This window comes from Magallana gigas, chromosome 3 (genome assembly GCF_963853765.1).
Source record: "Magallana gigas chromosome 3, xbMagGiga1.1, whole genome shotgun sequence".
NCBI lineage: Eukaryota > Metazoa > Mollusca > Bivalvia > Ostreida > Ostreidae > Magallana > Magallana gigas.
The window spans coordinates 60697484-60711198 of NC_088855.1; the positions used below are offsets into that span (position 1 = coordinate 60697484).

A 13715-nucleotide genomic window follows, 5' to 3' on the forward strand; every position below is an offset into this window, starting at 1 on the left:
TTTCATTACAATCGAATCAGCGCACCAATCCCTATTAAAATAAAAAGAACGTTTTTTTAGAACATAGTTTGGGTAAAGAGGAAGTTATCACAAACTTTGTTTTTAGTTTTATTAAATGATTTTTTTTATTCTTTGGTATCTGTTGGTACGTTTGTGACATTGTCTATTATATTTCTTTAGTTTTTCTTTACTTTTTATTCCCTTTTTAATTAGATTTTATGCAGACAAAAGAGAAACCCCAAATACTGTGCTTTTAGAGTTAATTAAATCATTTGAATAAAATATTGAAGACATGCATAAAGTTTCAAATGTGGTAAGTTTGAAAGTACTGGAACGAGAAATATTTAACCCTTCCGTCTTATTGATCCACTTGAGGGTAAGCTCAAACTAAGTAATAACCAAGTCTAGTAGTTCTTTCACAAGCGGTTTTATTAAAGCGTGATCGTATAGTCAAAGTTACAACAATTAAAAGCAGCCCAAATCAAAGAATCTCTATAAGCGGAATCAAAACCCAAAATACAATTCTAGTTAAAAGTTCTAAAATTCTCGTCTAACATCATTTTATAGGGGTATATATAACATTTTACTTCTGATTGACAGTTTTGACCAGTTCGGCCCCTCTACGATGGTCATGAGTGAACATTTAGTGGTCAAATTCAAGAGTTAATAAGCAACTAAACTGTTAGAAATAATATTGTGATGCAGGTTTTGAGTCTCCGAGTCCGAGTCTCTGAGTCCCCTACCTGGGTGTGATGCATCGCTTGCGCATAATGTATTCATTCATACATGGCTTAATGGTTACAAAGGTTAATTAGCATTACAAGACTAACTCGCAATAGGCGCTTCATTGCGGACATAGGATGCCAAATATGACAATTTGTTGATAACTTGTTCATATATTTTCAGTTTGGATTTACTGTGCCAGAATTAATTAGCCTCACTTAGGACTAAGAGTATTTGGATACACGAGTTCATGGTTTAAAAGGTTACAAAGGTGATATGGAATATGCAATACATGACTCAATATAGAGTACCAGACCTATCGATGCAGACACATAATCGCCAAATATGACACTTATTTTGAACTCTCTATTTGGATATTATTCCCGTATTATGCTCCTGGTTTCATAACATCATTAGGGAATACTACGAATTGCTACAAGAGTCATAGAGTTCATTCTGTTAGTTATCATTACCACTATTCATTGCGCAGTATCTAGGTATACATAAGTATCATAGTGAACAATAGGTTATACTAGCAATTCAAGGTCACGGCATGGCTATCTGTTTACAAATAGTTGTCAGTGTTTCAATGTTAAAAAACTAATTCCCAATCAATTTTAGCATTAACTAGCCTACGTACGTCGAATCACAAAAAAACAATGGTAATTTGTATTGTCTTGTACATGTATAAAGTGACATTTATATGTACTTTCGATGTCAACATTTTGCAATACATTGCAAATTGTCAATGAATCTTCAACACGTGTCATCATGATAAATATTTAGTTTTTTACATACTTACAAAACGGAAACGAAGATAATGTATAAACAGACATAGAGATGTTTATCCTTTCACCACTAAAAGCACGATGCAGTTCAATCAGCTACAGTCGACCTTTGCTCCTCTGTGTTTGTTTTGGAGCGCTATGATGACGTTGACACAATCTGACAGGACGACCACGCCTACCACCGTGGCAATGATGGACACGCCCACGAACCCCACGTTTTGTGCTGATCGTCGCTTGTCTGGAGAGCTGGTCAGGGTACGGACGTACCGGCTTGTTACTTTCTTGTTCACCGTCAGATTTTTCTGCATATTTTTAATCTTTTCTTCTATAACAGTCGTTGTGATTTCTGTATTATCAAAATTATATAATCAATTATCATATGAAGTTCATATCAATCAATAAATCAACAGTAAAATAACCAATCATTGATTGCTTCATATCAATTATCCGTCTGATATTTAATCGAAAATCATTTTATACCAATGATGATTCAAAAACCAGCTATTACTTACTAGAATTTAGGATAAAATAAATCATTCATTGCATGATGCTTAAGTTTTTGGAAAGCTTTTTATTCGTCAGATCGTCTTAGTGAATATTATTATTATGATTAAGTACAGGGTCTCCCAGAATATTTAATACCATTTAAGATTAGTATAAATTAAACAATATTTGTCCCAAAAATTTTAAAAATAGCTGAAATAAAAATAAAATCATTTAATTTTTTCCCTTATAAAAAGATCGGGGAGAAAGTTCTTCTATTTTTATTATAACATCACACAATTGCATCATATTTCTTTGGTTGAAATGATTATTTTTTAAAATGGATTTGGCAATAGAACAGGAATCTTTAGTTTAACGACCGTTTTATCAAATACAGTACCCATTTACGGTTATAAAAATTATGCAAAAAAAAAAAAAATACACTGGGGAAAAACAACCCAACAAACAACAGATTCTTCGAGTATTGAGAAGGTGAAAAAATTACAATAACAAACTGTCAACCATCTCAAAAAAAACCATAAAACGAAATACAAATTCAAATTAGAGGTAGGATCAGGTGCCATGGAGGAGTGAGCATCCTCTGCCGACCGGTCACACCCGCCGTGTGCGACCCAGTGGAAGGTATGAATAAAAGGAACCCGTACAGTGGCTGTAGCTAGGAATTTTACTCACCATCTTGACGTTGTTATTGATAGAACGGACATCATTTTGAACACTCTCTCGAAATGTCTGTTGTTTTATAATCAACGCTCAATTTGTCAATAACTGATGAATGTTTGTGGAATTTTCGGAGTGAAAATTTTTATGAAAATGCATTGATGTGTTTGTTAAATAAATCTAATCAAATGTTATTTACAGAGAAAATGGTACCATATATTATGAGGCACGCTGTATGAAATAATACTCTTACCTTGACACAAATCATTGAACGGTTTTGGAGCCGACACTGGATAGGGTGTGTAGATAGTATTATGAGGAATAAAGAAACCTAAAGAGACAAAGAGCAATACATATTAAACAAAAGAACCATAACAATATATAGACGGTTAAGAACATGTAACGCGCTCCATATTGAAAATAATAAAAATAAAGGGAATGTTTCAAGTTTGACATTTGATTTATTTGTGATACCATTGATGAGCTGACTGAGAATAAGCGATGCACCAGTAGTTTCCAAAGAACATAGATATTGTTACTTTTTAAAATTACAAATACATCATATAAGAAATTAAAAATAATAAATACATGTATAAGGGAAATGTTTCAATTTTGGAATTATAATGTACAACTAGACAATAGAGGATCGTTTCCAGAAGAAATTAATTAAATGACATTTGTTTTAATTGTGGTACCTATCGAGAATAAATGATAAAACAGTGTGAAAGATGTTGATAACGAACAGTGTTTAAAATCAAACGTCCAAAGAAAAAGCACAAAACAGGAGAAGAGCAAATTTAGACCTCTACAAAAAAAAAACAAAAACAAAAAAAACAGAGGGTAAATCACGCGCCATGGTGGAGTGGGCATCCTGTGCTGACCTGTCACACCCGCCGTTTGCTTTTTATCGTAAAAATCCGTAGACAGTTCGTTGAGTAATATTGGCCTAACAATAAGTATGAATAACGTCAGTCAGCATTTGTTGTATCGACCTTATAACTTAAGAAATGATGACTTCAATGACTGTTGATAATCATGTTTTATCAACCGTAGCTTGCCTCGTTTTAGAAATTGTTGATACATAGAGCAAACCCTGCGTATCGAATCAACTAAGAAACAAAAACTCCATATGCAGGTGATGAGGTACAGTGGTAACAGTGGTTATTGTTGACAAGCCAATCATGTTAAATAGTTCGTGTAACGTGGGTGATCGTTCGTGTAACGTGCGGGATCGTGCGTGTATCAGGAAAATTAGTTTGCGTTTTTTAACGTGCGTGATCGTGCGGTTTTTTCGTTTTGTAACTTTTTTTTACGTAATGTCAGGATTTATTCTTAAAACCAGGACAAGTAGTTTTGTAAAACAATGTGAATTTTAAACCTTTTTTATAGAAGAATTATATAATTCTATCTGTCGTCGTTATATACATTTAGTAAGTATTTCCATAGCTCATTCAATCCTTTGTTCGGTCGAGTTAGTTTTGCATAATTCTATAATCAGCCTATATCAAACATTCATTGTGTCTTGACACATGATTTTAATCATATTAGCCAGAGCGACACGTTGAATGAAAGCGGCCAAGCTAACCCATTCCCCGTCTTAAACTAAACGATTATTCCCAACGTTTTTCTTTCAAATGAGAATACGATGCTCATTCCTACATGTAACTGGTACATTGTGTAAACATTGTTTGAAATAAGATTTATTAAGACGATTTAAAATATAGAATAAATAGAAATAAATGAATTATGTACTGCAAATAATGAAAATATTTGATGTGTAAAATCGAAATTCTATGTAACAAGGTAACAAATTTACCTCTATCAAATCGTACTTAAGGGAATTGGATAATATAAACAGTCAACTCGTACATATATGTAACTAATTTCGTGTAGTTTATGCATTATCTTCATTTCATTTCCACTTAAGTTGTTATTCGTTATGGAGACAAAAAAAAATAATTTGTGTATGAATCCTATAATTTTTTGTATGGATATGTAAAATTGTTTACTCGTAAAATATAAAACAGTGCATGGCTACGGTTCATGCCGTTTTTCAATAAAACACAAACATAAAGCAATACAAATTAAATCAATACGTTTCCTTAATTCTAATCTTAAAAATTAATTTTGATTTTACGTGTTTAATGGTGTAGAATCGTTTGGTTGCGTGTTTTATCGTTTTTGTTCGTGTATCGTGAGAATTCAGTAAGTTAGTGATCGTTCCTGTTATCAGAATTGTGCGTGTCTTCTGTTAACAAAAACGTTGCAACCACTGTATATTGCTTCATTAGTAAGGAAAGAAGACATTTATCTAAAAAAAAAACATAGAAAATTTTACTTTTTCTTATGCCATATACACATATAAAACTTTAATTGGTGAATATGATTGGTAGATACAAATTTTTACTGGAGTAAACCTTCTGGTATGCATAATCGGGGAATGAGCAAGCAGTTAACGAAATTTTTCTTAAATCTACGTTAAAATAAATATGAATTTAATTTGATTTTGTTAAATCTATTTCGGCAATGAAAACGGAAATCAGAAACACCATTCTTTTCCAAAGTTTTCTACCACACTTCCAGCGTCACTTACTTTTGTGCATGATTTGCATGTTTCCCCAATCCTCTGTGGTCAAATTATTTTTTGACTCTGCATCATAACGAAACATTTGGCAACACTTGTTGCTTTCGTTAATGATGCCATAACAGGATGTTGAATTCAAACACAATTGTTTGCACTGGTCAAGTGGTTCAAAGAGCCACCAGTATAAAGTTATATTCCCCAGGAACGACATGTTTGTCATTATAAGACAGTCTTTAGGATCTAAAATAATACATAATACAGAATTAAAACTCAATCCATCTTGTCATATTGGAAGTATATGTATGTCTGTATGGAAAAAAATTAGTTCTTTAATCCAGTAAAAGGTGAAATCCTAATCAGTTCAAATGCTAAAAAACCAGACTTATGTAACATTGCCAGCATCGGATGATTTACCATATGTTAAAGTTTCACATATGAACGCCTTTTTTGCCTGACAATCACCGGCACGGACAGCTTTTTCAGCGAAATGATAGAAGAGACAGAGAACATCACTGGAAAGGTTTCCATTCCCCTTAATGGTCAGCTGAGGGTCAAGGACCTGACAATCTAGAGTCATGCTTCTGTTGTTGATGGTCTGAAAGAACCCTCCAGTCCAGACCTCAATTGTATCAGATTGCCTTTGAAAATAAATACAAGTATAAGTAACAAACATTGCATTGACAAATTTATAACAAAAAGCAAATGTTTCACGATTTGTAATCTTTACAAATTTTGTGAAATAAGCATATCATCATCAATCTTTCTTACAATATGGGTAGTACTTCGTAGAGAACGATGTCAATAAGATGTATCTCAATTGGTGTTGACGCCTTTGCCAGGGTCATGTTGTCACGTGAGCAAACGTCATACGCCGTGTGCCAAGGCGCTTCCGGAAAGTGCACTCTATATCGACATTTTGGATCTTTATCTAAGTAAATAAAACCAATTAAAATAGTGCCACACCTTTAAACGCATATGTCCAAGTATTAAACAACACCCATTCATACGATACATACTCAAGTATCAATAATTGGTATTGAATATTTTGTTTTCGTATTAACTCGTAATTTTTCAGTTTGTCTATCAAAATATTATTTAATCAGTCTTCTCTGTGGTGGTCGCATGGATATTAACATAGTCTTAACATGACCATCAACATCCACTCCTCTTTAGATTCATTTTCATATGGTTATGAGGTACTTAAATTTATTGGATGGCTTAAGAATAATTGTTTAATCGTGTCTGTAGCTTTTGATTTGAACTATTATTGTAATTTTTTTTTAAATTTCTGCTTTAATATTTTCATATTCAACACGAACACATTCGTATTTTGCATTTATCTTAATTTTATTCCTGTAAAGATGTAAGAAAAAACGTAATATCGGAACTTACCCGATAAACTCAACAAAGGCCTCGGACCAAATATACACAAGATGATCAGGATGAATAAACTATGCATCTGTAAACATTAGCAACCAAGAGTAACATATTTCAGCGGTATCTAAGAACTGGAATCCTTGATATTTGTTATTGCTAATTTTAGCTATCTCATTATAAATTACATGCGCGGACCTTAAAGTCTCGACCCCCCTAGAAAAAGAGAATTTATCAAATATACACAGTATAATTATGACAAACAAACCTCACTCCCCCCCACTGGGCAAACAATTATCTTACGGACCCCCCCCCCCCCCCCCCCCCGGGGAAAAATTTTCTGGATCCGCGCATGAACTATCACATACACTAACGTACCAAAAGTATGTCAACTTTTCTTTTTTCCCTGTATATTTCATTGAAAACAAGACTTGTATTTAAAAGGGTTTTTGTTGATATTTTTTGACAGATTTTGAAGAGATTGTTATTGATCTTACCTTGGATTGTGCATATCAAATCTCAAGAACTGAAGGTTGGACAATTATTTAAATATGATGCAAAAAAACCCCCAAAACTGGAGACATTATAAATTTATCAATCCAAGTCTTTTCAAAATCGACCAAGGGGTTATTTTTAACGAATCTTTGAAAAAGGTCGGTTTTCAACGAAATATATAGTGAAAAGAAATAAAAAATATGACATACTTTTGGCACCTGGGTGTATGTAAAAAGGATCAAATAATTTATATCATTTATGAAAATATATATGCATTTTATTGATAAAACAGTACAAAATATTACAAGTACATTCTACTTAAAATAAAACAAATCTGTTAAAATTAACATGAGAATAAAATTGGTCACTTATACAAAACTACACATTTTACTAATTTACACATGTTCTGGCAAACTACATGTAAAAGATAGATAAAGCCAGTTAAAGAGAGAAAAGTTCTCGAAGAAGTGCCTCGGGGTTTAATTATTTATTATCTACTGTCTTATATTTTGGTCAACAAATATAATAAGTCTGCTATAATAATAAGTCACATGTATTGTATTAATGCCTCTAAAACTCTGAGAATCTACAGTTTTTGAGCAAAATATATTTTGCAAAAGATATTCTGTTTTTTATAAGATTTTTAAGTGCACTGAAACTTGTAGCAAGCCACGCATTTTTGTTAAAAGAGTTACCTCTCTTAGTTGTATTGATTTTTATAATAAAATGCTTGATAATTATTTTCAATCATTAGTTTATTATTAATTCTTCTTTTCAATAATAATTATTGTATATAAATAGTTAAGATGTAGAGATAACAGAGGTTTATGTATAATACAGGCAGTATTATTTTTTTAAAATATGGCATGGATGAAACTAAACAGCCATTAATTGTTCAGATCGGTCTATATATAGAAGGCTCTTCCCAAGTGTGTTTGAGATAAATTGCATGTTCATAACCATGATATTAAAATCCTTGAAACTATTGTTTGTGAGTACTTTTTGCGGGGTTAGTGTTGAACACTTTAGTTACGTTCTCGATGGAGAGAGAGGTGTTGGCATCATACAGCGGTAGGTACAGCTCGAGAGAGAATTAGAAAGGTTGAACACATAGTGGGTTTCAGAAAAGAGAAGTGTTGGCATCTTATCTAGGGTATCGGATACTTGGAGGCGTGGGTATCCTATGTTGAGCAATTTGTCTAGGAGAGGTGTTGGTATCCTCCATAGGGGACAGGAAGAGGTGTATGAACTTCTCTTGTATAAAGCGAGAAGTAGCGCAGATACCATTGTTACTGAGAAGTGACTTGGTAAAGATTCACCAGGTAGCACGAAGACCTTGTTCTTGGGCACTTGGTTTGGGTCGTTTGGTAAGAGACATTGGTTTTGGCCACTGGTCTATGACACCTTATAGAGAAGTTGAGATAGTGCTCGGTTTCATCCATAGCCTGATAAGGGTATACCAAGATCTTGTACATACGTTGCGTTTATCTGTTTTGTTCTCTGAGGTCTGATTCTACGCAGACCCTTATCCTACAGTAATGTCAGACAGATAGTTTACCCCCTGCATGTTAAAACTCGTTTTTAGAAATTCTGGATATGTATTGCTTTATAATAAGAATTAACAGATTATGCACTTTATACAAATTCACTTCTCCCCCTCTATTTTCTATATAGCATTGAGTGTTAGTAAAAGTTACTTGCATTTCAAAGAGCTAGAGACACACATAAAAAATTGTCTAATCTTAAAAAATTACCACAGTTGGTATAGTGTAGATTTTTAGCGTTTACTGTGTTTCTTTTTCTGATTTATCATACTTTTACAAACAGAGTTTACCATATTACTATTTTGATGAGAAAAATGCAAGCCAGACGTCAGATTTTGTACACAAACGTTATGAAATGATAACATTTTTTTAGACATTATAATTAATAGATGAAAAAAAAATTACTTTAAGAAAATTTGTTTAAAGTTTTTTTCATATAAAAACATGGATCAGTGCTGATATACAACATTACGGTGGTGCATTTAAATATGTAGGTGTCTTTGTAGTAATACCGAGGATTAAATATGTAGGTGACTTTGTAGTAATACCGAGGATTAAATATGTAGGTGTCTTTGTAGTAATACCGAGGATTAAATATGAAGGTGTCTTTGTAGTAATACCGAGGATTAAATATGAAGGTGTCTTTGTAGTAATACCGAGGATTAAATATGTAGGTGTCTTTGTAGTAATACCGAGGAATAAATATGTAGGTGTCTTTGTAGTAATACCGAGGATTAAATATGTAGGTGTCTTTGTAGTAATACCGAGGATTAAATATGTAGGTGTCTTTGTAGTAATACCGAGGTTTAAGAAATGAAGTATACCGATTTTATAATTTAAAAAAATGAATGTAGAAAAATGACGGGTATATGGTAATTGAATTTAAAGAAGATACAGGTAAATATCGAAGTTTGAATTATTTCAGTCTGTGTATATTATTATTTCTTCGTTTTAAGGCATTTATATTTTCACACAAAATTAGATGCCGGGGTATATTATTCATTAATTAAAATGAAAAAGGAATACAGATTTATCAAGAAATATTTCTATGAAACATTTACTCCGTATGAATGCTTTGCTAGCAAGCCATTATAAATACGTTTCTTCATTTACATTTTATTCTTGTTCTAGTGATATGCATATCTCTTTTGATAAGAGTTTAAAGTGTTAAAGGGACCTAGACACGAATGTGTCGAAGAAAAGACAATTTCTGTACCTTACTTTATATGTAAACAAATATAAAGTTCGACCTTTGCCTATATAACAATGACTTCTGACATCTACATTACGCTCGCATCTTGACTTATAACATTCAGATGTTAGTCAATGTTTCTAAGCGCACAAGTAGACACTTTTATACATAACACATGAAAAATAAAATTTCGATTTCAAATCGTATCTGGAACCTTTTAACTATTCTTACATGCATTTACATGTCTTAAGAAAAGATCATATTTAATGGAGAGAGAGAGAGAGAGAGAGAGAGAGAGAGAGAGAGAGAGAGAGAGAGAGAGAGAGAGAGAGAGAGAGATTATGGGATCAATATTGGAAGCGAAGATAACATTAAAATTAATATTTGATTATTTAAAGCCAAGAACACATAGATAATGTTGTGATATTGTCTTGAGAGGCTGAATTCATAGATTTTTCCGGGGGGAGGGGGGTAGATACAAATATATTTCAAATTTTTCTGCACTCGGAAAAGGGTTCGGCAATCTCAGTCCTTTTCTATACGATATAAAAGTCAAACTTTAGATTTAGTACGCACAAAAATCGAAGAATTTTTAATCAAAATCACCAATGTACATATTTTTGGGGATGATTAATTTTTTTCTTGGACGAATTATCAAAAAGACATCACATCACCATTACGATAAGATTTCTACTGTGGACATATTTATTATGAATTCCAAAGTGTGTATACCGAAAACCATACCGGAAACCATACTAACTGAATTGGACACGATCGATCTCTAACTGCATGTAACGGGATACAAGAAGAAAATGAAAGAGTTTAAAATCAAAACATTAGAGTTGATAAATCTGCAATCAATTCAACTGGGAAGTCCGACAATAGACTGGTGCATGCTTCACTGGAAATACACTGAACACGCGAGGTGGCTGATTACGTATTGACAAATGCATTTACAGGTTTTTTTTTTGTAAATTAAGCTTATACCCTATCCATCTAAATAGTATAACACGTGATATGTTTATCACAAAAAGTCACTATCATTATTAATCAGTTTCTGCTCATTAAAAAAATGAGGGAAATAATTACCATAAAAATAGTGTTTTCTCTTTTATTTTCTGTTCTTATGAAAAATGACAGTAACAAACTGTCAACCATTTATGAAATAAATAAAACAAAATACAAATACAAAGCAGAGCAACACGGGCCTCTAAAAAGATAGAGGTAAGTGCCTAGGAGGAGTGAGCATCCCCTGCTGACCGGTCATACTCGCCGTGTGGTATTTGTGGTAATCGGGAAAAAAACCCCTGGAAAACTCCATAGATAATTGAGTGATTAATTAATTGGTCTAGGAATTAGAATGAAAAACTTCAGTCAGCATGCGACCCAGTGGAAGATTGTATTTGCTGACAAGGTCGTTGTATCGACCATAGAACTTCAAACGAGACTGTTTATAATCCTGTTTAATCATCTTGTTTTTACTTGTTCTTAACATTTCAAAAATTCGTAAAAATACATATTGGTTCCACGTGAGTACCTCTAAGATATTATGCAGGAACGTGCATATCTGCAATATCTCTCTGTTTTAAACATTTTAAAGAGGTACTCAACTGTTGCCATATTCAAACATGGAAAATACTGCAGTGAAATCTACAATTTTCGGTTATTCTTAACAACCATTGAATGATAAATATTGCGCATTTGCGAAACGGCGGGGTCGAGGTAAAAAAAATGCATAGATATATAGCAGGATAATGAACCCTATTTTATCAAATAAGACAATTTTTCTAGTTTTAAGGCATATTTTTATGCTTTGTTATTCTTTCTCTTTTCTAAGCAATCACTTCTCACATAGTTCCCAGAGTTCATTTACACACTATCAGCCTACAAGTAGGTTTATACAGTTAATGCTTTATTCATTGATTTCAAAAGTTACGTAATCGTTACTGCTAATATAAAATATACGTGAAAGAGATGTGATGCTTGATAAACAAACATTCAGATCCACCTTCTAATCTCAAAAACTACTTTTACGCCAAACTGTATCATAAATAAAAATAAAAATACCCATACATTTTAGATTTAATTTTTGAACAATTTCCTGTTTTCATACAAAGTTCTACGCCTTAAGAAAATTGATTAAAGGGAAATCATTTCTTAATTTGATTCACGGGATATCAGATGACGATGTGTTGTGATTATACACAAACATCCTGGACAGTACGCCGTTAATTAAAAAAAAAACCCTGCTCGTCGTCATGAGATGATTTATTTTGTTTGATTTGTTTTACAATAATGAGAACAATTTTAACCATTGAAAGCATTGCTGGAATTGATTTTGACTTTAAAGAAACCATTAAATCTTGTGAGTTTGGTTCAACAGTTGAAAACAGATTAAGGTCCGGATGATGAATTATAAAACGAAACGTAATTACCTCATCTTTATCAACTTTGAAATTTAATATCAGTCTTCCCTTAATATTCAAGTTTTTTGGTAAGTGTGGATGATACTAGTGGACAAAAATGTCAATATGCTAAGTCAATAATTGTAGAACACTGATGAGATTAAAGCTTCTTGTATTGTTGTGCAATAAACCTTTAATAAAATATGCAAATTTAACTCACAAGCAACGTGTCATCAAAAGCGTGGTGATTCATTATGCGAGAAATTACCGATTCGTTAAACGTATATGTCTGATAGAGTATACATTAAATTCTAACAATATTACTATTTATCATGGCTTTTGAAGCCAATAAATAGTGTTAAAAATCAAGAATGTGTTTTCTTTTTACAACAATGACGGATTAATTGAAATTAAAATGTATGGCCAAAAAATATTTTACAAAAAAGTTTTTTCTCGAGTTGATAACTAATTACCAATTTAGCAATCTAATCGGTAAAAATTGGAAAGAATTAATTCTCTCCAAAATCATTTTATAAAGGTTTATTAGAAAAAAAAACTTATTATTATAAAAATAAGCGCTTAATATCCTTTTTTGCAAAATAGGATATTAAGCGCTTATTTTTATAATCAATTCTACTTTAATGAACACATTTTGTTCTAGAATGTCCAATGTTGGTGTAGTCAATTTGATTACAAAGAAAAGAACTCCCCGAACGTATAATAGTACATCAGTTTTTTAACAATAAAAATATATCGTTACAATATCTTAAATCATTTTATATCGATCTGGAAATAATTTAAGATACAACATTAATAATTAAATACCTTCAGAGCTTGTATCCAAAGAATGAAAGTATCCATTGATGAGCAATTCAAAATACCTAAAATAACTATTTCAATAAAAAGATTAATGTCTGAGTAGTATAGCATGGAATCGTTGAAAGGACATAGTCAGTATATTTGATTGATTTTGAAAACAAATCAACTTATTGATTATACGCTGTATTATTCATCCTCACGCTAACAATAGATGTTTGTTTTTCTAAAAATGAAAGTTTGAGGCAAATTAATTGAGAAACAGGAAAACAATCACTAGTTTACATCCGGTGTCAAATTCATTCAATAAGTCCCTGATTGAGTACCAGGTATATATTAATCAGAATCAGTCCATTAGACTTTGATTACGTGCAGCTCTGTTCAGACTGCCAAAAAAGTCAGTTTAGACAAAAATGTACGGGATATGTCTATAATGGCGTCAAAGAATCGGTAAGCTTATAATAGTTGTCAGTGAATTAATAAGTGAAACTAAGCAGTTAATAACAAAACCGTCATCAATTAAATTCTACCACACTTAAACTTAGGAGAGGCTGATCACACAGGAATTCTAATTATGACCACATCTGCTACAAAATGACACAGAGAGGAAATCAATGCAGTTAAAAAAAATAA

General features: G+C 32.2%; 1 protein-coding gene across 1 annotated transcript; it reads right to left on the reverse strand.

Annotated features, from left to right (window-relative positions):
• Window positions 1-411: 411 nt before the first annotated feature.
• LOC105335137 (uncharacterized) lies at window positions 412-13208 on the reverse strand. The gene is made up of 7 exons (XM_011438893.4): window positions 13092-13208; window positions 6649-6715; window positions 6025-6184; window positions 5671-5894; window positions 5266-5496; window positions 2926-3003; window positions 412-1857 (listed from the first exon to the last, which is right to left on the reverse strand). The coding sequence occupies exons 1-7, from the start codon at window positions 13194-13196 to the stop codon at window positions 1604-1606; spliced, it is 1119 nt and encodes a 372-aa protein (XP_011437195.3). The 5' UTR covers window positions 13197-13208; the 3' UTR covers window positions 412-1603.
• Between the last annotated feature and the right edge of the window lie 507 nt (window positions 13209-13715).

What these genes read in the sequence shown, in the direction of transcription:
- LOC105335137 (XM_011438893.4), bottom strand. Translation starts at nt 13,196, where the DNA reads ATGCTATACTACTCAGACATTAATCTTTTTATTGAAATAGTTATTTTA. An exon ending in GCCTTTGTTGAGTTTATCGG is followed by an intron (nt 6,185 to 6,648) that starts GTAAGTTCCGAT and finishes TTATTTACTTAG; the next exon opens with ATAAAGATCCAAAATGTCGA. An exon ending in GTTCAATGATTTGTGTCAAG is followed by an intron (nt 1,858 to 2,925) that starts GTAAGAGTATTA and finishes TTGATAATACAG; the next exon opens with AAATCACAACGACTGTTATA.